Source organism: Meleagris gallopavo, chromosome 1, assembly GCF_905368555.1.
Source record: "Meleagris gallopavo chromosome 1, MGAL_WU_HG_1.1, whole genome shotgun sequence".
NCBI classification, from domain to species: Eukaryota; Metazoa; Chordata; class Aves; order Galliformes; family Phasianidae; genus Meleagris; species Meleagris gallopavo.
In genome coordinates, this window is record NC_139404.1 from 80,895,375 (window position 1) to 80,923,106 (window position 27,732).

General features: G+C 48.6%; 1 protein-coding gene across 3 annotated transcripts in view; it reads left to right on the plus strand.

Annotated features, from left to right (window-relative positions):
- The window catches only part of LSAMP (limbic system associated membrane protein), a 977,871-nt gene extending 968,161 nt beyond the window's left edge, over positions 1 to 9,710 (plus strand). For all 3 annotated transcript variants that reach the window (XM_019618792.3, XM_010719331.4, XM_010719339.4), the window contains one exon: positions 4,127 to 9,710. In XM_019618792.3, coding sequence (XP_019474337.1) covers positions 4,127 to 4,224 — 98 coding nt within the window. In that variant the 3' untranslated portion in view covers positions 4,225 to 9,710. The remainder of the gene's footprint in view (positions 1 to 4,126) is intronic.
- Positions 9,711 to 27,732: the final 18,022 nt, after the last annotated feature.

Consider the following 27,732-nt stretch of genomic DNA (forward strand, 5'->3'; position numbering starts at 1 on the left):
TCCTGTTATGTGCTGGGGAGGCTGCAGAGAGAGAAGTGAACTTTCAGGCTGCAGTCAGCAGCGTGAAACACACCAGCCTTTCTCTTAGTGCCAGTGTCCTGAAGTCACGGTAAAAGGTGACACCCAATGTAATGCAGGGCCATAATATTGCTGCTGGCAACCAACTGACCGGATGAGGTTCAACAAAAGCAAGTGTAGGGTCTTACACCTAGGAAGGAATAATTGCATGCACCAATACAGGCTGGGGGATGAGCTGCTGGAGAGGAGCTCTGCAGAGAGGGATCTGGGCGTCCTGGTGGACGACAGGTTGGCCATGAGCCAGCAGTGTGCCTTCGTGGCCAGAAAGGCCAATGGCATTCAGGGGTGCATTAAGAAGAGCGTGTCCAGCAGGTCGAGGGAGGTGATCCTCCCCCTCTACTCTGCCCTGGTAAGGCCTCATCTGGAGTACTGTGTCCAGTTCTGGGCTCCCCAGTACAAGAAAGACAGGGATCTCTTGGAAAGAGTCCAGCGGAGGGCCACAAAGATGGTGAAGGGCCTGGAGCATCTCCCCTATGAAGAAAGGCTGAGTGAACTGGGTCTGTTTAGCCTTGAGAAAAGACGACTGAGAGGGGACCTGATCCAGGTTTATAAATATCTGAGGTGTGGCGGCCATAGTGGTGAGGCCAGTCTCTTTTCAGTGGTACGTGGAGACAGGACGAGGGGAAACGGACATAAGCTGCAGCACAGGAAGTTTCGCACGAATGTGCGTAAGAACTTCTTCACGGTGAGGGTGACGGAGCACTGGAACAGGCTGCCCAGGGAGGTGGTGGAGTCTCCTTCTCTGTAGATATTCAAGTCTCGCCTGGACGCCTACCTGTGCGACCTGGTGTAGGGAATCTGCTTTGGCAGGGGGGTTGGTCTCGATGATCTCTGGAGGTCCCTTCCAACCCCTACAATTCTGTGATTCTGTGATTCTGTGACACCGCAGTCCCTCGAAGCTGAGGGAGGCTGTGGATGCAGAGGTCTTCAAGGAGCCTAAAAGTGTGCCATCTCTGGAAGTGTTCAAGGCTAGGTTGGATGGAACCCTGGGCAGCCTGAGCTGGTGGGTGGCAGCCCTGCCCATGGCACAGGGTTGGGACTGGGTAGGCTTTGAGGTCCATTCCAACCCAGGCTGTGCTATGGTGCTATGATAAGTGGCTGGGCAAGGTCATGAAAGAAGCAAATTACACAACATGGAAACATTCCGCTGCCATAGGCACTAGCCTATGATGCAATAAGCAGGTGAGACCCTGCTGTGGGAAGGGTCATGCAGCCATAATGGCAGTGAGTGCACACAGGGCTGATGAGGCTGCTTCATGCCCCGGCCCAGCACAGATAGCTGAGGCTGGATGTGGTTATTCCATGGCAGCAGTCTGTCCTGCTGCACACCTCACTGTAAGCACAGAAGGGAAATGCAGCGATTTTACTCCCTGCTCCTTCCAGATCTGTGATGTTCGATGTCGCTGGTCATTCGGGTTCTGGAGTCCCTTAGGGGCATGCTTATGAAACACTGCTAGATAGGAGTATTAACTTATCATCCTCACAAACCTAATTTCCCTGGCTACGATGGAAGGAACCCCTTGAATGTTATTGCACGGCCACGGCCCCAGAGGGGCTGCCCGATCGCGGAGAGCTATCAGCCCAGGAGTTGGGCTGGCAGACAGACTCCCGGAGCCCGGCTCGGGCTTACCGGGACGTGGCAGGAAGGCACCGTAGCTCCTCTGTAGCCCCTTTTCCCGGTGGGCGGGGTTGCCCCATGCCTGGCGCTGGGCCCAGGATGCTCGGACGTGCTGGGGGCACCAGGGGGCGACGGAGACCGCGCTGAGTCTCTGCTTGCGGCTATTCGTGCCGCGGTTCCCAGAGATCGGGAGGTTTTGTTTTGTGGCTGGGCTAGAGCCGGCCTGCATTTTGACAGTGCGTGCGATGCGAAATGCATTGCACCTGGTGCTACGGGAAGGTCAGGGGTCAGGTGCAGCCACAGGGTCCTGTGCAGGTGCTGCGGTGACACAGAGAGCTCAGCAGAGGAACACAAGGACATGCAGTCATGCAGCTTGCATCATTTCCAGCTATGGAGATGGGATCCTTGGCTCATCAGATGCCCACATGCCTACTTAGTGAAGCTCAGGGAGCAGAAGCTGCTGAGATCATCATCATACTATGCCTTGCATGTCTTCCCTTATACCTATTCTCTTATACCTACTATGGAAGACTGTGTCTCATATCACACTGTACTATGCCCTACTCTACTTTACCTACCCTACCATGCCATACCAACACACACAGTCCCCAGAACCATACAGCAATACTCAGGCAAGGTCAAACAGTGCCTCTGTCGTGCTAGGTGCCTCCATAGGTACACTCTGATCCTATATGCACCCTTTAGAAAAGCGGTGAGGAGCGGGCTGGTGGCTGCTTGTGTGTGTGTTACAAATGGTATTTCAGATAGAAAAATAGTATTTTAGCCATGTAGTGAAAATGAGATGGCGAAAGGCAGTTTGTGGACAGCATGCCTTGTCTGGTGTGTTTTTGGTTATTTGGTGGGTCACGTTTTGTGACTTATTCACTGCCAAAATGTGGTACAAACAATCCCAGAAAATCACTCCTCCCAAGTTATTTGACCAAGAAAGATGCAGTCTCTGACACAGGGTCAGGTAAGTGCAGCAGCTGAGCTCATTCCTGAGTTTAGTAAGGAAATAAGATCCTATCATCTAAACAAGGGGGGAAACAGTGTTGTAGGTTTTGTGTGACAAACTGCAAATGAACAGGGAATACCTGAGAAAAAAGAAGCCATAGATAGAATACAAATTTTCCACATAATTCACTACATTCCTATCTAATGATGAAAGAATAGAACTGGGGCACAGCTGATCTAGAATGTGAAAGGCTCCTTAGAAAGAAATGCAACAATTGCAAGTGCCACAGAATTTATGGGCTCTAGGGAACGCCCTTTGTGGAGGGGTTGTCCAGTTGTCATCAGACAGACCTCAGCTGCTACCTGTGATGCAGCAGAGTGGAGCTCTTCATCAGACCACGGGCTGAGGAGAAGCAACTGCATTTGGCCTGCTTGGGGCTCTTTCTGAGCAGGGGGCTCATTAATATTTATCTATGTGTTTGTTTGTTTGTTTTGCCAGTAAAGATATCTTCCTCCACAGCAGGATCAGTCCTTACATAGACTCAAATCCACCTCCACACTTCAGAATCTTATTGTGTAAAACACTGTGCATACATGTACACACACACATATATATACACATGGAAATGATGACGAGCACGCCTTTGTGAAACCACAGCTCCACTATAAAGAAGAGGCTGCTGAGGCTTGTCATTGCAGGGTGAATTTAAAACAGCATCGCTGCTTTTAAAGTCATCCAGGAAAGGAAACCCGTCAAGGAAAGGATGGATGAGAAGATGTCAGAAGCATTTGCACTTAATATTCCTGGAGCAAGCCTGTGTTATTTGTTCCTGCAGCAGAGCTCTCTTCCCTGCCCCCTCTGGCAGACCCATGTGCGCACACAAGGATTCGTTCTCCACCCTTGCCAAAAATCCTGGTTTTGCCCCTTAGGTGCCATGCCCTCCTCCACCCTAAATAAGGAGTGGTGATGTGAAAGTCCTTGGGATGGGGGCTTGACTGATTGGACCAGTATGATGCATCAGTCCCTGCAGAGCTGGTGTCTTTCTGCCAAAGAATCATAGAAAGGTGATAAAATCATAGAATCAGAGAAAGATTATAAAAGCATAGAATGATAGAATTATTAAGGTGAAAGGGATCTTAATGCCCATCCCATTCCAGCCCCTGCTATGGGCAGGGACACCTCCCACTGGATCAGCCTGCCCAGGGCCCCTTCCAGTCTGGCCTTGAACACTAGCATGCAAAATTACCCCCAAGGGCCACCGCAAGGATGGGGACAGAGCAGGGGATGCCATGTTGTGAAGGTTCATGTGGTGCTGGTGGCCTTGGGTTGAAGCCTTCCACTCACTCAAAGCCCCATTCCTGCATGCTGGGTGTCACACAGGGAGAGAGTGTTGGAGTTGTGCCATGCAGGAGCCCTGTGTCCCCAAGCCAAATGTGACGTTGTCCTCTTTTCTCTTCCCTTCTCGCACCCTGCAGGACCCGGCACGGGGAGAGTAGACAATGGCTCCGTGAGCTTGGCCGTCCCACTGTGGCTGTTGGCAGCATCCCTGCTCTGCCTACTCAGCAAGTGTTAATACAAATCAAAATTAATAATAATAATAATAATAATAATTAAAAAAAACAACACGACAACAACAACAACAACGACAACACACAAAACAAAACGCATTATACAGGAGACAGAGCGAAGAGAGGGGAGAGAGAAAAAAGAGGGGGAGAGAAGAAGTGAGAGGACCGTTTCTATCACAACAACTTCTGCCTGTTCAGGAGCAAAGAGGGGGGAGAGGAAAAATCACAGCAGGACCACTCAGCAACACTTACCTGATTTCCGACTGCCGGCCGTCACAGCACCGACCTCACAAGGAGAGAGGCAAACGGGGCACCCGCAGGGCCCATGGAGCCAGAGGATGCTGCGCTTCAGCCACACCGATGACACCGAGCTGAGCAAAAAGAAGATCCCTTTTCTTTTCTCTCCTCCTTGCTGTTTTCCATACTCCTCACCTGCCTTCCTCCCTCCCTCCTCTTTCTTTCTTGCGCAGAAAGAGGTCTTTGCTTCAGTGTCTATAGCCACTTAACTTTTTGGATGCCCTTGGTCATTTTTGTGAGCCGATGCTCAGGCACTTCATACTTTTGGGAAGAAAAAAAAAAAAAAAAAAAGAAAAAAAAATGAACAGAGCAAGTTATCAAAGCTCTCTGCGCACTGGTGTCCTATGAAGAACCCCTTCCTCTCTTCGCATCATTCCATGCTCCTGTGCACTTTGCTGAACGCTTTCTGTCCTGCACCCTCCCTCATGCAGCATCCCACTCTGGCCTGAAGGAAAGCTGTGTCCCTCCAACCCAGCCTGCTCTTTTATTTGCTTCTTTGATTCTCTCTTTCTCCCCCTCAATTTAGCCAAGTGTCTTTCTCCAGTGTGTGCCTGCGTGTGTGCGTGCATGCGTGTATGTGTGGCCCTTGTGCTCTGTCTTCTCTTTCTCTCTTTCTCCTGCTCTCTTTAAGCATGCCGAAGAACAGTCCATGTGTACATACGCCCATCCCACTGTAGATAATGTCCTGCCTTGTCAGTGTGAGACCACATGCTGAGAGATCTCTTGGGCTGAGAAGAGAGCTGAGAAGAGAGGAGCACCTGCAGCTCAGGGCCCCATGGTGGCCCCTCTCCAGAGTGCCTGGTCACCTTGACAGCAGGAGTCATTCTGCATCCTTTCTTCACCTTTTTTTCCCACCCACCCACACCCGTCTGGCTCTCAGCCTTCACGTACCAGCAGAGCAGCTCATGTGGGTGTGAACCCCACAGTGTGATCGTTCCTAAATAGAACCAATGCCCCCTTCTGTTGTTGTCTTACTGTGTGTTTACACCGCTGCCAGGATGAAGCTCACTTTGCAGCTTACACTTACGAAACAAATTGGGTCAGAAAATATCCAGGACCTGTGAATGTAAGAATAAAAATATCAGATCCAAAATTCTTGGCTTAGCCAGAAGGGGCTTCAAGTGGTACAGTGAAGGAATAGGCTACACTCTTCCCTTTTCCTGTCTGGAGGGTGCTGGGCCTGCTGGAGAGGGCTGTTGCTTCCAGACAGATCCCCTGGAAATGCCATGCAGGTGCTTGGAACTGCCAGGCCTCTAAGCACCTGCAAGCTGGCTTTTCCCTTTTTTGCCTATGAGTGGGCATAGCAGCATCATGCCCAGCATCTTGCACATCCCAAGGCCTGGTGCCTTCCTCCTGGCTGCCAGGCTCAGCTGTTGGGGCAGCAGCCAGCAGGCAGTTCAGCAGGCAGCCAGGGTGAGTGAGGAAATGAGAAAGGCTGAGGGCTGGATGGTGGCAGACTTGCTGTAGGCCTGCTGTGGGTTTGAGTGGTGTTATGTTATGCTCAGTCTCCAGGCCTTGGTGCCATCATGTCCCATATCCCTCGGAGTATTTGTATGCCCTGTCACTGTGACTGCATTTCAGGAGATCTGTGTCACTCAGCAAGTTGGTCACAGCTCCAGATTTCTTGCTGCAGCAAAGGCTCCTTGTCCTCTGCGGGGTGACCTTGCAGCTGCAGGCTGATGCTGCTCCCAAATCTGGGGCTGGGAAAACTCCACGTTGCCAGCATATCTGGGTCCCCCTGGATCTGCTGTCACCAGGCTGCCCCTCTGGTCTGGGTTAAGTCCTTCTTATTTAGGTTGAGGGTTCTCTTCCATGGCAGCCTGTTGGTCACTGTGAAGTCTTGTCCTGCACAGGTCAGAGCCCTGTTGGGGTGGTGCTCGCATGCTACGTCCTCATGGGTTTGGGTGTTTTGAAGAGTTTTGAAGAGATTATTATTTTTTTGAAGAAAGCACGGAGGCTTTTGTTTAAAGACAAATATGTTACGAAAAGCAGGACACCCAATTCCTGAAGCCATTTGCTTCTTCACTGGAGGAAATGGCCACAATCTCGATGCTGGCTTCTGGTCTTTCCTGCAGGATGTGCACAAATCCGTGTCCTGGTTGTGTGGCTGCGAGGCAGGCTAACAGCAGATCTACCCCAGGTGTGTCCAATGGGCGCTGCAGGCACTCCACTCCCCCAGATCTCTAGCAGGAATTATTCAGAGCATCTGCCAAGATAAGAGCTCAGATGAACAGGGGAAACATAAGGTCAGCTGCTCTCCCTTCCTTGCCCTTTGGCCATATCTCAAGCCCTTTCCTCTAGAGCTCTCTTTCTCTGCATTCATGTTCCTGCCTCCCCATTTCCTGCAGATAGTTATGCTCTTGCCTCCTACTGCCTCTTGTCTGCCTCGGGACTGGAGAGGGTGGTTTGGAACAGGACACCAGTTCCTTGAGCTTGTCAGTGTCATTGTGTTTGGTCGATGGAGATTTAACATTTAGTGTTATAAAAAGAAGCGAACGAAATGAAAAAAAAAAAAAAAAATTGTATTTCTTCTACCGGTTTGTAAATATTCCAAGAGTTACATGAAATGTCTGGTAATGTCCAAGCAGAGGAACAAAGACTTAGATTTAATATATGACCCCGTACTTGCTAGCAGATTTCAAACCCTTTTGGATGGCCAAGTGGAGGGTGGAGGCAAGTCTTTCTGGAAGGAGCTGGGCAGCAGGAGTGCTACCCCAGCCCTCGCACAACATTGCTTGGCACGTCTGGTGGGTGGCAGGCGAAGCAGGCAGTATGGGACTCTGCGGCTGACACCTGTACCATGGCACTTGTGCTCATTTTTGTTCATTTCCAGCCCCGCAGTTGGCGGGTATGTTGCTCAGTGATGCACCCTCCCCCTCCTCTCTTCACCAATGATGTTGTGTCGCCTCATGCTAGCACTGAGTGCATGTTAACGTGCCATTCATGAAGATTTCATTGGTGACATGCATTGTGTCGAGAGTTGGTCTTTGTCTGCACAACTTTCTTATGCCACTGACTGTCGCTGCTTAGGCAGACCTCATGTACTGCCAACTGCTCCCCTCTTGGTCAAAAAAATCCTGAATCCCACCAGTGGTCCTTAGCTCTGGGTGCATCCTGGCCATGCCCCCAGACCACTTGGCTGAGCAATCTCATTTGCAACGTCCAAGCCCCCAGCACAGATCAAGTTAGTCATGCCGTCATCTCAATGGAAGCTGCACGTCTGGAAGGGATCTTGGGGGAGCAACAGCAAGTTCTGAGGATTCAAGAGCATTTTGGGAAGAGGATTTGGGAAGTCAGAAGAGCTGCATTTGAGTCCTCCTCAGCCTGCCATTGTTCAGCTCCATCGTGTGCTACATCTTCTTCCTCTCCTAATGATGGAGATCACGGGCAAGGATAGCAACTCTTCTCCAGCCACACCTCTGATCCAAGCACGCTGACCGGTCACCCACACCATCACGGTGCTTGATGTGATGTAGCAACAGTGACAGTCTTGTGGAGGAGGTGGTAGTGGGTGAGAAGCTCTCCCCCTCTCTCTTCTCCTGCTGCATGATCTCACCGCTTCTCTGGCTCCAGAACTTCTCAAGCTAGAGATACTAGAAGTGAACTGTCCCATGGAAAGAGCAGAATGGCAGGCAGGGAAGCAGAGGTGAAACTGGATGGTAATTTCCAAGGAGTGATGGCAGAGGGAATGGGTAAGGACGAGTGCTGCCCGTCACCCAGGCACAGAGCTCCTAGGCACACCAGCGGGCAGACTGTGCCTCTCAGCACTGGTCATAGAGTGGCTTCATTTCCAGCGGGATACCCAGAAGATATTTTATTTTAAACTGCATGACTCCTGCTACAAAGAGCTGTGTCACACCATTAAAGCCTCTTTCTCTTTTCCTTCTTGCAACATGCTAGAATGGTGCTCAGGTAGATCCTGCATCCCCCCAGAGTTTCTGCTTGGCTCCCATCAGGCCAGCCTGAGATATTTACCTGTGGGAAAGCAGAAGTCAGCTTGGGGAGGATATATAGGTGAAGCCCTCTGTATCTCTGCAGCGTAGGGAAATGTGGTGGCAATGAGATCAGCCAAAACAGGGCTTGGGAGAAACAAGCATCTCTCCAGGTTAACCCAGCAGGGTGGCAAGTGAAGAGTCCTTCCTTTGTTGCAGATTGAGGTCACTTCTATGCTGCAGTGCCTCAGCCGGTCTTGGTAAGCCCTGCAGAGGCACCCAGGCAACAGAGAGGAAGGGGCAATGCATGTCAGAAGGTCACAGGACTGTACTCCAGGTGCAGTTCCTAGGTAGGGCAGGACCCCCTTCTCCTTCCCCTCATCCCCCCCTCCCCCTCCCGTTCCCTTCCCTTCCCCACCCTGCCCCCACATAGATACGTCTGTATAGCCCATGCATAGGTGGATGCAAGGATAAGGTCAACTTGGAAGCCACTTGGTGAGCACAGCACCTCCCAGCCAGGACTGCTCTCCAGACTGTCACACAGGCACACACGCACACCCTGTGTCCTCTGCTGTCCTCCACCACACACAGCCCAAAATGTGCATGCTCCTGGTGATGGCTCTGTCTGCCTGGCACACAATGAACTTCTGTGCACGTGCGGGAGCACACGCGTGTGCGAGGACAGGGAGGAGGGGGGCAGAGGGCAAGTGCCTGCCCTGCGGGGCCACCGTCACCCACAAACCTTTCAGCTCTCCCAGCTGGAGCCAAGTTTCATCCTCTAGACCTTGTGAACAAAGGCCAGTCCCTTCTTGCTGCACGGCGGGGTGGTTAGAACTCTCCTCATTAACAGTGTTATATACATATAAATATATATATATATCTATATCTTTATATATATTTTTCCCCAGCACTGTAGACATGAGCTGAACTTCTCTTTAACAAAATGAGAAAAGGGCCATTTTATTTTTCGCCATTGGTTTGTTTTTGGAACTAGCTCTGTGAAAGGCAACTCTAAAAGCGCAAGTGTGTATGTAATGGAACCGATCAGAAATGAAACCACCCAACCAATGAATGAGCCAAACCCAGTGATGAAAACAAACAAACAAAAAAAGAAGCTTTTTATTTTTTTCTTTTCTCAATGTATTTAACTTCTGTTATCTTGTTTCTGTTTCTTTACATGTATGAATGCTCTGCTCTTCTGTGATCTTAAAAAAAAAAATACAAAAAAATACAAAAATGAAATAAACGTGAAAAGGAGGTGATGTTCCTTCGTTTCCCCTCCCTTCCTTGCGTACCCTGCCTTGTCTCTTCTCCGAGTCTGTCTGGTGATGGCTTCTCTGCTGGACAGGGTCTTGGCAGAGCTGAGGTCCCGGTCCATGCGCACTGAAGCTCAAAGTGAAGGTAAGGCAGCAAAACCCTGGCACACACAATCTCTGTTTTCATTAACATTTTAAATGGTTATTTTTAATGGTACATTTAACTAACACTAACTTATCCATGGGAAGAGAATTTGGCTGTTAACACTGGCATCTGCTTAACAAACTGAAGCTTTGCATTTGGTGAGGCGTGAGCATAACACCAATAGCATTACTTGCTAAGAGTAGACTCATTAGCATTAATTGCTGCATTTAGTACCACAAAGAGCTGCCCGTATCTGTAACAGCAGTTATTATATGTACCCCATTCTCTACTGCAAAAGGTACGTAGAAAATTATTGCAGATATCAACAAATGAGGATCTGATTCTTGGCACTTAACATAACTCAAAAAAACCATCCACAAGAGTAATAAAGGGGATGAGGTGTTCTGGGGTCTGTGTTCTTCAGCCTTTCTTACTGGAGGACTGTGTTCAAACACAGCTGAATTGCAATTGGAAATGGATTTATGGACAATGGCCATCAAAGGTCAGATGCACAAGAAAAGGTATGTCCCTAAAAGTATCTTGCATTTCAGCAAAAAGTAGCAATGTTCAGGTTGGATATTAGGAAATGCTTCTTCTCTGAGAGAACTGTCAGGCACTGGAATGACTGCCCAGGAAGGTGGTAGAGTCACTGAACCTGGAGATGTTAAAGAAACGTTTAGATGTTGTACTGAGGGATATGATTTAGTGGGAAATATTGGTGGTAGGTGGACGGTTGGACTGGATGATCTTAGAGGTTTTTTCCAACCTTGGTGCTTCAATGATTCTAAGATCTTGCTGTCCAAAGCACGCATTGTCAGAATGGGCAAAAGGGCTGGATACAAGGAAATACTTTGCAATGGATGAAACACAGGATTTACCACAGCTGTGCACCAGTTGGCACTATTAAGGTTGACAGGACTTGTCTCATGTGCCCATCAGCTGCTGGAATCCCAAGGCAGTGTACTTCATTTTGAGACACTATATTTTGGTGCTTGGGACATGAAGTAGAAATTTTTACATGAAGTTTCTCCAAACTTGACATCCCAGGTTGGGTTACAAATCAGGATGCAAACATCACAGCTTACCAAAAAATCCATACCCAAGCAGCCCAAAAACATGGGTGCATCTCTGAGTTGCAATGAGTTGGGGTACCCAGGAAAGGAATGCTTTACTTCCAAAGAGCTCCTAACACCTTGCTACTACTCTGTCGTCTGTGCTACGAGGACTGCCCAAACATGGCCAGAGGGTGTCTGTCCAATCTTGGAAACAAGCTCTACACAGTGCTTTCTGTTGATTAACACTTCCATAGTATATGGTTTGTAGAAAACTTACTCCTTCCTTTTCAGAAGTCCTGTGTTCCCTGTTAAGCTCAAGAATGTTACAACACCCAGGCAGCTGCAGGAATTAATGTTTCAACCATTTTCGGAAAGAGGAAGGTGCTAACTGAAGTGCTCCGTAAGGCTATCATACATTCCAATAACTTTGGTGGTAAATCTTAATTTCAGGTCTTTTAACGTACTACATACAATACATACTACCTCTCCCACCAGTGAAGCCATGCAGTTTACCATCAAAATTTTCATGGTCAGAGGCAGGAAAAGATGATGTATGCCATTAGCAGATGTTGCTTTATTATCAGGCTGGAGGGAATAGTAGCACAGAAAGAAAAGTCCTTACATCAAGTAAAGACTGATATGTCTCCCTCTAGGGCCATCATCCACTTGTAGAGTGACCTGAAAACTTCTCCAGTGGTGGGGATCTCCAAAAATCTTCTCCCTGGCTGCTGATTTACTGGTTTGCACAGAGCAGAGTCAAGATAGTCCCCTTGCCAGTGTTTGTGCATTGGTTTTCTTCCTTGTGAGAGGAGGTCTGGGCTCACCGTATCTTTCCATGACCACTTCTTGACCCAGCCTTCCTTCCATGATGGAGCCCTGCACACCTTCAGCACAACATCCATCCATGGAGTAAAGGTGCTCTTCATAGCATGGACACCAAAATGTCCAGAGGATCATCATTGAGGACACTCACACTCTGCCCTGTGGTTACTCCCAAGATGGCCTCTCTCAGTGCAGCTGGGGATCTCCTCCAGCTCTGCAGAGAAGAGGTGGGGATTTTTGCTACTGCCTGCTGGCGAGGATTTGCTCCATGAAGAGGCTGTAGTGCTTGTGGAAATTTTGCAACTGCCCTTCCCCCGGCTTGGGTACCCTGGAGGTGCCAGATCTGCCAGGAGGGCATCTGCAGGCAGGGGAACAAAGGCAGCGCAGGAGCTTTGTGCCTCTAATGATGGCTGCGATGAGGGAAAATTAGTGCCAGACAGACAAATGGGGACTCATTTCAAGAGGCAGCGAATGAGACAAAATTGTAATTAAAAGCTCAGGAGATTAACTCTGCGGCAATAAAACTTTATCTCCCAAGGAATTCAGCGCTTTCTCATTCTCCCACTCTCGTGGGCTGCACCCTTGGAGTGCTTCCTTCCCATTCTCTGGTGCTCTTTCTCTTAGATAATTGCTGGAGCTGAGGAAACATTTATTCAGAGCAGGAGAGTGAATCTGCTTTGGTGCTGTCCTTCCCTCCCCCCTTTTTCAATTCATATCTGCAACAAACCCTTCCTGTCTGCAAGGAAGGCAAAGGGGAGTAGGAAGTCATCCCATCTCCAGTATTCGCTGTGCTTCATAAAGCCACCTGACAAACTGGCATGTCCTAATTAATTGGACCTGGGATGTTTTGCCTTGGGATGCAAGGACAGAGGCTGTGTATTCTGGTGTTTGCCTGTGTGCCCGTGGGAATAGGCTTGTCCTTGGCCAGATGGGCAGTTTGGTTTAATGAATCCTTGTCCATGTCTGAAGCACGTGTATTTCTCTGCTCCATCTCCATGACACAGGGGGTGTTTTTAGCCCCATGTCCTACTGGAGGGATACTTGTGAAGGGTGGGAAGAAGTGTGCCTTATGGGGAAGGGGCTCTTGTTCCATCTTGTGGGGCCTGCACCTGGAGGGTGGTGACAGAGGAGAAAGCCTAGCAGCCTGGCCTCAGCCAGCATCAGTATGTTAATTTAGGGATGCATGGCTGTATAGGGTGCTCAACTCCATCATCCTCTACTCTTACTCTTTTCATTCCCATTAGCTGACACACCTCTCCAGCTTTGCTGGCAATCGGTAGTTAATAGCCACAGGAGCCTTGCCAGCTTACCACTTCTCTCTCCCATTTCTGCTTCTAGCACTTGGTTTTGTTGAGCAAGCATGAGCCATTTGGCCCTCATGGATTATTAATGAAGATGGAGAACTTTTCCCTTCACAGCTTAGCAGTGGGTGGGTTGGCATGGCAGGGGCTGCAAGGGTGGGAGCGGAGAAGGGGCACACAGTCTGGACTCACTGCTGGGATGATGCACCTGTTATGCCTGTGGAAGACCAGGATGTAATGATCCCCTTGGGATTTAACAGCACAGAGGTGCTAAGAAAATACCAGCAAAGGATGAAGCACTTTTCCAGTAAAAGGGGACACGTTTTCAGGCAGGAGTGGGCAGAGAAGGTCACACCCCACATCTGGTGTGCTGGGAGAAGAACTGCAGCCTGCTCGGGGAGCAGGGGCAGAGCCAGAGAACAAAGGATGTGCACGATTCTATCCAGGCACAAGGGAGGAGAGGCTGCAGCTCTCCAGTGAGACCACATGCCGTGATTTCTGCAAAACCAGGCAAGTCACGCACTTGTGATGGGTCACTGGAACCTGCTCAGGTGGAAACGGAAAATGAGTTTCTCTCCCCGGCACTCAGCCTTTCCTAACCAGCCCTCCTTTTGTGTTTTCCCTCTTTTCATTGCCTCTGCTTACACTGCCTGCTGGTAGTCCAGAAAATGGAAAAAGAAACAGAGATGAATAAGTGTTCACAAAGAGGGGTATCCATATGAAATAACGCACACCTGGGAAGTTATGTGGGTTGCTCCAAAAGTAACACCACCTACTTATTTCAATGGAAAGTATAACAGATACAAAGAGCAAATAACTCTATTTTATGGGCCATATTCTCAGCAGCAAAACACTGTTTTTCAACATAGCCACCACCATTAGCTGTGCATTTTGGCCAGCAATGAACAAGAGCCTGCATGCTGCACTCATAAAAATCTGCACCAGTGGAGGTGCCCCACTGCCACTGTCACCACTGCTGAAATGCACCACCTCACTGTGCTCACATCCACAGTCTGGTCTCTATAAACATTCAGCAAGCATCACTGGGTCAGTGGGTAACAGTAACAGAATATTGGTGGAAAGGTTCAACCGATAATGCCATACCAACATCCACCTTTGACGACGTGAGTTGACATAATAAAATAGGAGGCATTACTTTTAGAGCAGCCCTGGTTCATTCATGGGATCTGACACACAGATGCACAGCTGGCAGCCTGCAAAGATGTTATCCCTTACTCTACACAAAGGTATGCTGCACAAATCTATCGCAGTCTGGAAACCGCTCTAGAGCAAAACAAATAGATCAGAACTGAAGGACAGAAGCTGAACTGCCTTGTGAATGGAGATATTATTAGAGTGCACTGCCAACAGGATAATGGACTATCAGTTACTGTTAATACTGAATAGGAAACCAACACAAAGCGAGATTAATATAGTTCGCCTAAAATTTCTTGTCTCTTCTGCTCTTCCCTTCTTCCAGTAACAGATGAACCTGTCAAACTCCAGTCTGCCCCATGGCTCATGGAAAAAAAAATGTTTATGGAAAAAAAGTAATAAATTCTGCTCCTTCAGCAGCCCTTTTGCTACGTGAGCTGCGCTATCAGCCCAGTACAGTCAGGTGAATGTGAGGAATGAAGGACAGAAGTGTTCTCCTCCTTCAATTGCATGTGATCGTGGTGTGCAGTGACATTCCCACGTGGCACAAAAGCAGGACAAGAGCATGGGGTATCTGTGGGATATCTGCAGTCAATCAAGAAAGTACACGCATGCACGATGGTTCTTCAGTCCCAGTCAGATGGATCCCAATGTACCACTTCATACATGGCTTTCTCCATTATGAGTGGGACAGCATAGATGGCTGCTGGGGAGAATGAGATCCCAGTGGCAGGGATGCAGCACCTCTACCACAGCACAGGTGTCAGAGCGTGCAGACTGTACAGAAGGGATAGCTTTTGGGGTCTCTCGTGGCTTAGCACTTGAGCCAGGAGCAGGTGCTTCCACTCAGCCAGCTGTGGGACTGAGCTTGCCGTGAGGCTTGCTGAACAAAAAGCAAATCTTATTTTCCCCTTCAGCAGTCACGGCAGCAGAAAAAGGCAGGGCTGGTGTGTCTGCACAGCACAGGACTCTTTCCATGTGTGCATGACTGTCTGGCTGCCCTTTCCCCAAAGATTGCAGCACCCTGCGGGCTGTTGCCCCAACGCATTTCTCCCCAGCACAGTGTGTGGAGGAGCCCCCCATTGCCCGTTCACATAGTAAATTCAGATGTTAATAAAAGGGTAACCAGAGAGTTTGCTGGTTTGCCCAACAAAACCACATGTGCAGCGGGCACACAGAAAGTATAGATGAGGAGCTAAGTGAGCTGTAAAGGTGTGCGGGTGCTCCCCTAGGGCACTGCCCTTAGCAAAGTGCTCTCTGCAGAGATGCTCCCCGGGGGCCTTTTCTCCACTGAGTGCTTTATGAGCAGGGGCATTCCCCAGAGATCATCCCTGGATACAGTTTTGCCCCCAGAAGGCAGCTGCCTTTGTGGTGTGTATTTTTAACAAAGCTTAAAGGTATGTTTTATTCCCGTCCTCTCCCCCGCAGAATAAATACTCTGGAGCAGAGAAATTATTGATCTGATTTGCACGAGCTCCTGAGGGATGAGCTCACTGCAATTTTCCTGCAAGAGCAGAGAGGATAAGTCACATCTTACGTGTGTCATGGGCAAGATGTGAGGTTGCGTTTCTTGGCTTTCTCCTGGTTTCAGACCACAATGTTGATTTGGCAGTTCAGGGCACATCTAAGACCTCAATTTGTATTTTAAATGAAAGGGGACTTTCTACCCTGATGGTGAGCATTGTGAGGCAAACGGGGTTCCTGGTTCTGGGTTCTGCAGTCCCCAAGCTCCCCAGGAAATCCAATACCCAGAGAAGAACAGTCTTAGTGATAGAATCATAGAGCCATAGAATGGCTTAAATTGAAAGGGGCATCTAAGATCATCCAGTTCCAACCCCCTGCTGTGGGCAGGGCTGCTACCCACTAGGTTCAGGTTACCCAGGGCCCTATCCTGACCTTGAATGGTTTCAGAGACAGGGCATCCAAAACCTCTCTGGGCAGCCTGTTCCAGCACCTCGCCGCCCTTTCAGCAAAAAAATCTTCCCTGACATCTAATTCTCCCCTCTTTTAGTTTTCTGTGAATAGACTCAAATTCTTCCAGTCTGTGTAATATTATGGTAGGATTGTCAGGCGAGTTTTGTAAGTGCAGTGCCACCAGGAAGGAAATGAAGATGGCTACTGTTGCATGAAGCATCCAGACCCTGTCAGGCCAACAGAGCAATGAAAGGAAGCCTGAATCCTTCTTCCACCTGTCTTTTGTATCTCTGTGAAATCACCTGAGAAGATACAGGAGGTTTTTTCTGTTTGCTGCAGGGCTGACAGAAGTGCACTGGTAGAAGCTGAAGGCATAGCCAAGATCTTTGCAGATGCCCCCAGCCTCAACCCAGAGCCTTCAGAAGAGTTCTGCTCAGCCATGAATGGCACTCTCATTGCACAAGATGCATTCTCCTGCCTCACAGGGCAGCCATCACTGGAAAAAATTATGCTGTGTGCCTGTTCACAGCATTATGAACCAACCTACAATACATTTCTGCGTGGCAAGTACAAGCAACTGCTTGCTTTAGAGTGGTGTAAATAGTGATTTTTATTTTCTGGGGAGTGTGACATGAACCGATTTGAGTACAGATGCATTCGGGAATGTCTTATTGCTCAGGGAGAGAAAGTCAAGCACTGTAACAGTTGCACCACAAATCATAAAATCACAGAATATTCTGCATTGGAAGTGACCCATAAGAATCGTTAAATTCAGCTTCTGGCCCCACACAGGACCACCCAAAATCCAAGCCCTATGTCTGAGAGCAGTGTCCAAATGCTCCTTGAACTCTGTCAGCTTGGGGCCGTGCCCACTGACCTTAGGAAAAGATGAAGAACGTTTCCCTAACCCCAGCTGCCCTCCCCTGACACAGCTCCATGCCGTTCCCTCGGGCCCTGTCGCTGTCACACAGAGCAGAGCTCAGCGCTGCCCCTCCGCTCCCTGTGAGGAGCTGCAGCCGCCATCAGGCCTCCCCTCATCTCCTCTGCTCTGCGCTGAGCACACCATGGGACCTCAGCTGCTCTCCACACACCTTGCCTTCCAGACCCTTCCTCACCTTAATAGCCTTCCTTTCAGCATTCTCTAATAGTTTTATGTTCCAACCTGCAAGAAGAGATGAGACACAAATCTGAGTCACAAGTTCCATGTTGGCTGCACCCATCTCACAGTGCTTTCTGACCACTTCAGCCAAAACAAGTAGTTCTCCCTTTATTGTGCAAGTACCTGTCTGTCGAGCACCACACATGTTAGGGTGCAACACATGGAAAGAGAGGCTTTATCATCTAGCCGTTTTTGGTACTTAAGTCCTTGATTAAATGTTTTTTCTACACTCTTAATTGCTACACTCTGGACCTGACACGTTTAAACCTGAAATGCTCTGTGTCTGCTGGCACATGGCTGCTGCTTTGCAAACTTCCCTCTCCTTGCCTGCAAACACACAAATAACCCATAACCTGACTCCCCTCCCTCTGGAGTGCGTGGTTACAAGCACCGGTTGGCAGTAAGGTAAAAACATGCAGACTCATTCAGAGCAATGCTGCTGCGCGGGGCTCCGTGGCAGAGCCTGTGGGCGTGTGATGAATACCTAGTAATTAAGCTGATTCTGGGCACGCTGATTATCACTTCAGGAAGATGTGGAACATCCTGCAAGCACTTACACAAACAGCCGATTCCCGGGGCACATGCACGTGTGTGATGGGGAGGGGGGGAAGAGGAAGCAGCCTGAGGAGCGCTTTGAAAGTGAGGTAAATAGGTGTTGGTGCATCTGCAGCTGTGTTGTTTTTTTCCTACCAGGCAGGATTGGGAGCCCCTGGCAGAGCACCTCAAAGTAGTCTGCAGTGGTAACACTGTTGTAGCAAGAATCTGTTTTCTCAGGGCAGTCTCCAGGTCCTGCTGTTATCTGTGGAGCCACCGATAAAAACTTCCTCAGGACCTGGACAAGCTGTGGATGCCCCGTCCTTAGAGGCATTCAAGGCCAGATTGGGTGGGACCCAGGGCAGCCTGATCTGGTGGGGGGCAGCCCTGCTTATAGCAGGGGATTGGAGCCAGGAGGGCTTTAAGGTCTTCCAACCCATCCATTCTGTGATTCTATGATTCTATGACTTTCATTTGGGAAACATCAGATCAGACGGGGGAAGACAAGAAAAAGGAAATGAGCACACCTGCAAAGGATCTAATTGATATCATGGCAGGTTATGCCATGAAGTCTGATTGCTCTTGCTCTGTGCAAGGGGGGGATGCACAGACCCTACCTGGCCCTGATCTTCTGAAACATTTCCTACATCACAGTGCAGTTGCACTGTTTATCACACCCTTTCTTTCCAGCAGGACCTTTGCTGTGTCTGGAACTGAGCATCTGAAACCCAGCACACTTCTGCACGCTCTCCCTGAAGCTCTGGGCTTTCCCTGTATCCCAGCACAGCCTCAGTGCTGAGGCAAGGAGGGAGCTAATTGCCTCCAGGCATTTTCCATCAGCCTGTGCAATTTCTGCAGAGCTCCTGGCCTAACAGATGAGGAAGACAGGCAGGGAGACAGACATGGGCTGTATGTCTGTGACAGGATTGGGGCAGCAACTCCAGGGAGTACTCTGCCTAATTGGTTTCCTTCCTTTCCTGCTGTATTAATCACCTTCCTGCGCATGCTGCCCTGGGCTCATTTTGAGGGCCCAGCAAGAGGGACAAGAGCAGCTCTGGACACAGGCTCAAGTCTTTTCCTCTGCCTCCCTGGCTCCACGGCAGCCTACTTTCCACTCAGTCCCTCTTCGATGCTCTCTAATGGAGGAAGAGGTGAGCATGAAATGGACTGCTAAAACCCATGAATATTTCAGAGGGGAAAGTCAAGGGACTCCATTAAATCCTCTTCAGTCTCTGCAAATGGAGCGGGGGAGGGTGCACTGGTTAATGAGAGACTTCAGCGGCATCCAGGCAATGTCAGGAATGCACCCAGCAGCTTCCAGGCTCCTGTGACCATATGCATTTCACCCCATATCCTGGCACCCCTTCTCCATACCTCGCTGTCCACACATCCATCTGGCACTACTGCCATCTTTTCCTTCCCCAGACAGGCCTGAATAATGCCACCATCCATTGTATCTTCTTCTGCTGCAGCCTGGCCCAAGGTACCTACCCAATGATCATCACCTGGTCATCCTCTGCCCCTGCTGCCCTTCCCACTCTCATACCCACTTAGTCCCAGCTACCCTTTCACATCCTTTTGGTTAGCTTTGAACCCCTGTTCTCCACCTCCAGCAGCCCACTCTCTCTCTATCCCAGCTACCTTGTCACCTTCTCACAGCCCCATCCCCATTACCAGGCTCCAGACATTTTCTCCCACAGTCAGCAAACGGTGAGCATGGCGGCAGCTTTCATAGCAACAACCAGACGCAGCCTGACAGCCCCATATGTTTTGGCAGAGACAGTTTCTCCCTCTAATGGGCCCAGAGGAGCACAGCTTTCAAAGGATTCAGTGTGGAAGTGACAAGCTGAAAAGCTTTATTAATGGGATCTCGACTGGCAAGGAGCAGGCGAGTGGGAAGTGCGGATTTGCCCAGCAGTGGCTGGAGATGGCAAGAGAAAGCCCCTGTCTCCAGGCTACCACCACCCTGCCATGCACAGTGACATGCTACATGCTCCACCATCTTTCCCAACCTACCTTTGCCCCACTCATCCTCCTCTTCCTCCTCAGGCACAAAACTTAGCAGCTGTATCCCTATGGTCATTGGGTTTTTCCTAGGATCTACTGAGCCTACAGGGTCTTATAAGACTGCTTTTCGTCATCTAGCACTGAACTGACACTTTGGTGACTAGATGGTCCCCAGAGAACACCAACCTAACCCCTCTTCAGTCCCGGGGATGCTCCATGGCTTCCGGGAGGATCAGTTCTCCACATCACAAACAGCTAGACCCCAGCACCCTCCTAGGGGATGATTACACTTAGCACTTTCATTGATTTTCCTATGTTGTTCCTAAAGTGTTCAATTACACCGCAAACTGAGAACGTGAAGGTGAGGACTCTGCCTCACACCACCCACAGTTAGATCAGCCCTGCATTTAAACATGAGCACAGACAGGAGGTGAATGAGGCTCATCAAAATCTTAAACCACAGACTGAACGAACGTGCGTAGATAAATAGCCGTGGATGGGCACACATGGGCATGCAGGGGACAATTGAACCTTCTCCATTAGAGCTCTCCTTCACTGAGAAAATTTGGTTCTCCTCCTCTCAGGGTCCTAAGGATGGCCACCAAATCCTTTAGAAGATGACCATCTCAAGAAGAAAAAAAACAATCACGGACTCAGTAGAGACTTCACCAGCAGTTTCCACCTCAGCCCAGACAACCTCCCCCCTGCTATCCAGCCAGTGATGGCCTGCGCCATCCTCTCTCCCTCAACAGATAATGACTCTTATCTCTCTCCTGGCTTAGCATCCACCCATGGTTCCCAAAAGCCTAATTACATTTTACTCATAACTTGTTTCATCAATTATCATAATTAAATTAAGCTTGAAGCAGTGCCTTTCTACCTATACTCAGCTTATAATTCGGGTTGTAGGCTGGTTCATTTATAGACTAAAGCACCCTGAAACCCGCCTGTTTCTGCAGCTACTGCAGCTTGTCTGGTACAAGCTGCCACCTCTGCAAACTGTCACTGCACTGCAGATTCAGTGCTACTCCTTGGAGAGAACCAGGCTTTCACTGCCTTGACTTTCTGTTATTCATGCTCACCGCTCTGTGCCAAGTGAAATTAAAATTATTTCCTCTTTAATAAACAAAAGCAGTCCTACAAACAGAAAAATAATTTCATTTTTGATAAATAAAAGTGATCTTAGGTTCAGAAGTGTGCAATTTCCTTTGTCTGGCATTTCCTGCTCTTCTTCAGAGGGCAGCAGCTTCTGTCAATCTGGATGCCAGCCTTGCATATGACAGTAAAACAGGACAAAGTGTAACTGATTAGGAGACAGTAAATGTCTGTTGCATGGTGCTCGGTGCTGCCTGCAACACAAAGGAAAGCAGACAGAAATGCGAATGAAAGTAACTCATCTTCTGCCCTTACGCACTTCTGAAGCTCTCGGTGTACTTTCTCCAAGGAGAGGACACCTCCCAGGAAGGTGTGGGATAAGTGTGGGCAATGCCATGGGAACCAGAAACACATTCATCTGCCCACACCTCACAGCAGTCACGGGGAGGCTGCTGACACAGATCACGTACATAAAAAACCTCCCAGAGGAGGCTGTGTACCTGGACAGCACCCAAGGTGAGCTTCATTTTGTACAGTTCGGGCAGAAAATCGATTCCATCCCACAGTGGCAAGAGTGTGATGCTGGAAAGGATGCCCAAGAAGCTTTGTGCGCCTGGTTGGAAAGGTTCTGGAGGGGACTGATATGCAGCTGAGAATCTCTGCTGACACGTGTGCCAAGGGCTAACAGTTCAGCCTCCTGTCCCCACACTACCATGCAGAGCACCAGGCAGCCCTGCCATCCTGAGGGAGCCATTCACTTGGAGGGAGGCCTTTACCTGCCCCTTCCCAGATGTTTCATCCCACCAAAGCAAAACCAATCTGCCAGGGCTGAGCCCTGCAATCTAGCTCTGTGGCTAATTGAAACCACTTGATTTTGAATGCTAAATATTTGTTTGCACACAAACTGGGGTCCACGCCTTTTTTGGAGAAGCATGGGGCAACTGATGATTACACGCAAGAACACAGACATCTAATTGTGTCATTTTCATTTGCAAATTGGCACTTTGTCCAGAGCCCATGTGAGATACTGAGGTCTGTTCTGTTTCCCAGGCAGCTCCTTGGAGCCCCATCAGGAATTTTCCTGGGCCCTTGCTAAGCCAGCTGCTGTTTTTCAGAGAGGAGATGCAAATGGTTTATAAATCGTGCTTGCAAATCTTCCTGGGATGAACAGATGAGATAAAAATGTCTGATTTCAGCTCTGCTCTTGAACTGCTGACATATACAGCATAGTATTAAACGCAGCAGGCTAGCACACCTTCAGGAATTGCTGCTCTGTTCGTATTTCATTGCACTTGGCACAAAACTGATGCTAAAGGAAAGTACTTGGTGGGATTCCTAAGGTGCTGAAATATGTATTCTTATCTCAAAAGCTCCTGGAATTTCCCAGTGGGTTACCAAAACTTCAATTCCTATGGGCTATTTGAGATCTTTAGGTAGAGTTGCATAGAAAGCAACAAAACAAAGCAAAACAAAAACAACCAAGAGATTGTCTGATTGTCTAAAAAATTTGGTACTTGCTTTTCCTTAAACATGCTGGGTGCTTTCCTTAATGGTGAGTCACATCACCACTTGCACACACCAGCAAATTCCTCTACCCAGAACATCCCAGGCCCAGCAGTTTACTGCAGACATTGTGCAGATATGTGGTGGTGAAGGCACAGCTTTCCTCAGTTTGGCCACGTCTTGGGGAGCACCCAGACAGCCACAGACCTTTCCTAGGTCAAGAGAATCTGCGGCTAGATGTGTTTCTTATTATATAAGTATCTGGTACTTCTGCATGGGAAGACCACATCTTGCTTTGGTCCTGTGTCTTCCACCTCAATGGATATTTAACAACAGTAAAACCATACCAGGCCTTTTACTTCACCCTTTCATTTTAACATAATTTTTTTTGCCCAGAGAGAATAAGTAGAAAGTATTTCTTTTCACTGTAACAGGACTTAACTGGAAAGGTTGAGGGAAAATGGAATGAGATTTGTCGGACAAGCACTGAAAATCTACACGAGGGAGAAACTGCTATTCCAGGAGCAAATAACTGCACACAAGAACACGTATCTATAAGTGAGAGACTTTATTTGAACCAATTTTTCAAATACAGACATCTGTATTATTCTCACTTCTCGGGAATGTTTTCTGCTCAGTTTTGAAGCTTGCAACCTTAGGACAATATTCAGGACATATGTGTACATTAGATCTCTGCAGATGGACACATTCATAATGCACAAGTACAATGAGTGAGAGACTCTTTCCAGATCCTCACACAAGAGCATCGGAAATGGGCTGCTCTAATCGTCAAGTTCTGCTCTTATTAGCTTCCAGACACGTCACAGTTCTTTACACTCTCTAGGCTGTAGCCTTCTTCTTCGGGCCCTGATTTACCACTGTGTTACTTCAGCTGTATGCCAGTGTAACTCCTCAAAATAGGGCTTAGGTGATGCATAGGGATGTGTTTTGTTCATTGGGAACAGGCATGAGCAGAAAAACCAAGCTATTGGATGAACGGTTATCCTAGGATTTTCTTTTATGAGAGCAGTCAGGATCTCGGGCTGGGATTTTTGGAAGTGACCGGTGGTTCTGGGTTTGTAATAAATCAATCTCGATGCTCACAGTACGTTGAGGACCTCAAAGTTGTGCCCCAGTAAGGAGTCTCCAAGTTGGGCGCTCTAGATGCGAACCACTTGGTCACTATCCGGTTCTGCAAATCTCAGCCTTCACCTTTTCTTCCGAGTATTGCTCAACAGAGGAATGTGGTAATAAAGCATTGTAGGTAAGAATGCAGGCTCGCACATGACCTGAGATCAACACCCTGAACAATGGATAGAGGGTAGTGTTTTCAGGGCCACCTAAATGACTTGGGATCTTTAGCTCCTTTTTCCAAAATGACTTGAGAATTTTAGCCCTGACATGGGCTTCAGATAGAAGCTTGGACATCCTTCAGGATCTGGGCCTTAGGAGCATTAAGTTAATTTGAAAGCCAGTGAAATGTATACTCTCAAGCACCCATGTCACTTGGGTTATTCTGAAAATTATACCCTATATACATATTGGTAGGTAAGGGGCAGACTTTCACAGGCACAAGTGGCAGTTAGACATGTAACTCCCATTGATTTTTTTTCCCCCTCGGGGACCTGGAAAACTCCCCCCGAGGAGTTGAATCCTCCTCTTGCATTATTTTCACACCAGATTAACACCACTGCTTCCAGTGGAGCGACTCCTGAGTTACCCCAGTGTGAGCGAGAGGAGAACCAGTCCTGAGGTGCTCTAAATATCCAGTGAAAGTGCTAATGTGGCAATGCGGAGAAGTGGGGAATCTAGCACAGGCCTGGAATAGGACCCCGCCACCGCCACCCCAAGTCATTGAGCTCAGGTGGTCACTGAACGGACTCTTGGCCAAGAGGGTCCAAAAGAGCCTTCCCTCCACCTCTGCAAATCACAGCCTCACTGCTTCCCTCCAAAGACACCTATGACAAACACCAGACCTTTGGTACAGAAAGCCTCATGTGCTACAATGTGCCATTTGGAGAGCACCGAAAGAAAACGAACTACCTCATTTTATATTTTTCTTCCTTCCTTTCTTCCCAAATTATGGTCATTTCTTTCATCTACAGCAACATGCTCCCCTAGAGACAGTGCTTATGTAGTCACCGTACATGAGTTCCTTCCAGCTAAGGCCTCTCATGGGGCTGTGTTAGGGTTTGGTGCTGGAAAACACAGGGTCTGGAGGTGTCCCAGCAGGATGCACTTCCCTCCCTTTGGAGAGTTGCTCACAGAGGATCTTCTTGGCTGATGCAATGCTTCCAGGTGTTGTGGTTTTTTATATGCTATCAATGCATCAAGTCCATGGATGCCATAAGCATTGCAAAGCAGACCAAATTCAAGCAAATGATTCATTGCACTGATGGGGGGGCTGTTAGCTTTGGATTTTTTATGGTTTTCCAAGGCTTAATCTAGATGAGGTGAAATGACAAGAGCCGGCCTACAGCTGTTAGGAACATTCAGTACAGATGTGGATCACTAGCACATCTCACTACAGAGGAACCAAAAAGTCCCTCCTGAACTCAGTTCTGTGCATGAAGCCAGGCACCATTTTCCCTGTAGGAGTCACCTTCTCATCCCCTTCCCTCTCCATACACAAAGCAACAACCACAGACACCTTCAGGCAGGATATATGCTCTTCAGGGAAAGAGAAAGAGATACACGTCTGTTGTTGCATTAGGAGCAGTAGAAAAGCTCCAGCCACTCTGCTGGATACTCCTCACTCCCCTCTTCACTTCTGTGACCTCCTGTCTTTTGTGCCGCTCTCAGCTCACATCATACCCTGCTAGAAAATTCATTCCCCCAAAACCCCTGTTTTCCTTCCAGTTTCCGTCCTGTGCTACATCCTTTGAACTGCTTCCTTTCAGCCTTTAAAGTCTGACTGAAGAGGCAACGCAAGGAAATCCAAATGCTTTTCTCTGCTCTCTTCCTGTACCCTGCAGACAGCCCAACTTCCTATACAAATCTTGTGTACTACACATGAAACCACCTCGTGCTCAAGGCAGGGTTTGTCTGTGCGCTCTCTCTCACGCTCCCTTTGCCCTGACTCTCTGGCAGGATCAGGACATGGTACAATAAGAAAGATAGGGGGGTGCTTGGTTACAGCCAGTAACTTTTAAACTGGAACCAAGGGAGAGGAATTAGTATTCAAATTTTTTTTAGGTTTGCAGTTGGTAACCACATACCCCGTTCTCTTCGTGGGGGGGAAAAGAAAACACAAAACCCAACCCTTTGTTCTCTAAGCAACATGGCAAAGTATGTTCTTATAAATGGTGGCAAAACACACGCGATGCCCCAGCCATCAGCCAAGGGGGAAGCAACATGCAAAATGCAAAGATAAAACATCCCCAGGGGAGAGCAAATGTTTCTGTTTATCAAGGAGGGAGGAAGGTCTATGTCCAGGAAGACATAAGAGGTTGTTTTCTTTTCCTGATAAAGTGAAAAATAGTAATAATAAAATGGAGGGAAGAGGGAAAATTTGGGGTTTGAAGTCAGAAGAGCAGGGATACCAAGCGGTCCTTGCAGACACGCAACCTTTAAGTAAACCCTTCTAAATGGTCATGACAGGAAATGAGGTCAAATAAAAGCCATGCTTTCTCCTTCCTGCCTCCTCCTGAACACCTCTCCCTCACTCCTGAGAGCTGAACCTCGCTCCTCTCCGTGCAGTGCTAGAGTCACAGAGCGTCTGCAGCGTCCTGGCCGGGCACCCAGCGTGCCACGAACAGCAAACATACTCTGCCCCTCTCCTGGTGCGCCCCGTGCCCATCAGAGCGCTCTCCCTCCCATACCCCATCCGCAGGCTTGTGAGACCTGGCATACGGTCCAAGCAGTGCCTGATGTCCGCGCTACATTTGCTGAGTTGAGGTCAGGCTGGAAGGTGTCTCAGGGTTTACTACCCATCATGACATGGGAATATTAGCATATATATCGTTTATGAAGTATGACACAATACCTATCTGTCAGTCAGCCCATCTTTCTACCTATTGAGTCTGTCTAATCTACTTCAGCTAGCTACATTTCACTATCGCTATCAATCACCTATTGCTCCATGTTACCTAATTTCTTCCTGTCTCTCTCTCACCTTTTTCACTCTAACCTTTCTTACTCTAGCTATACTCCCCTCTCTCTCCCTATCATCCATCTATCCACTCTAAAGTCTTTTTTTCCCTTCCTCTCTCTAATCCCTGTTTTAAAAAATCTCTGTCCAATCTCTCTCCCACTCTCTCTTTCCCTCTCTTTTTTCAATCCTCCCACTCTCTCTCTCTCTTATTTCTACACAAGGCCAGGAAGCGCATGGAAATGAATCCCTACACATTTTGATGGCACTTCCAGTTCAAAGGGATTCACTCTGAGGAGACACAGTTCATCTTTTCTCCCAATTTCCAACAAAGAGATGGAGGAGAACAAAGGAAGCGGGAATTAGCGAGACTTTGGGGCTGTCAGCAGACTCATTTTTTGGTGCTACCCTTTTAGGCCAATTTAATCCTGATCCTGCCAACAGCACTGTTCAGCAGTCCCAGCAGCCATTCAGCCTCTGGGCTGCCCGTCCTTCACCATGGAAGACCAAATCTGTGGGCAGTTGGGGACAATTCTGCATCCTGTAGGCAGTGGCCAGGAGGTATACACAGTGGTGCTCAGATGAAGAGCCCAGCCTCAGCTGTGCTTAGAGCAGGCTGCAGGAGGTGGCCATAAATGACAGCTGAAGCCCAAGCTGGCTGACTAAACCTAGGTTTTACCAGGCAGCAAGAGACAAAAATTTCTCCAAGTGCTTCTGGCTGGCTCTGACACCACTAGACCTTGCCCTGACCACATGCCTATGCACTTACTGCACTGCCCCAGGACATTTTGCCAAACAGAACATCTTTGGAGAACAATGCCACATCAGTCAACAACTTCTTCATTTCCATCCCAGTGAGGCAAACACCAGTGGGGACCTGGCCTTTCCTGGCCTTCAGTGCATTCCTTGGCAGGCCTCAGAGCTTCAGCATGGACCAAAGCAGGTCCCTCAGATGGCACCCATGGGGCTGCCTAGGATCACTCCTCTGAGGTCACTCTGCTCCCCTAAAACAGGACTTAGAGGACTCCTGGAAGCACATTTCTTTTGTTATTTCCCAAGATCAATTTTGCTACTTTTCTTAAGCTAATGCCTCTCTCAGTGCTGATGCCTCACTCAAAATTGAAGCCTGCTTCCCTTGAAAATCCCCTGAGTGATGCCAAGGAGGAGAGTGCTCGGCCGCTGACCGATGGTAGAGCAGTGGCTGAAGAGCAGAGTGGGGCCACACAGCAAGCAGGCCACCAAAGAGCA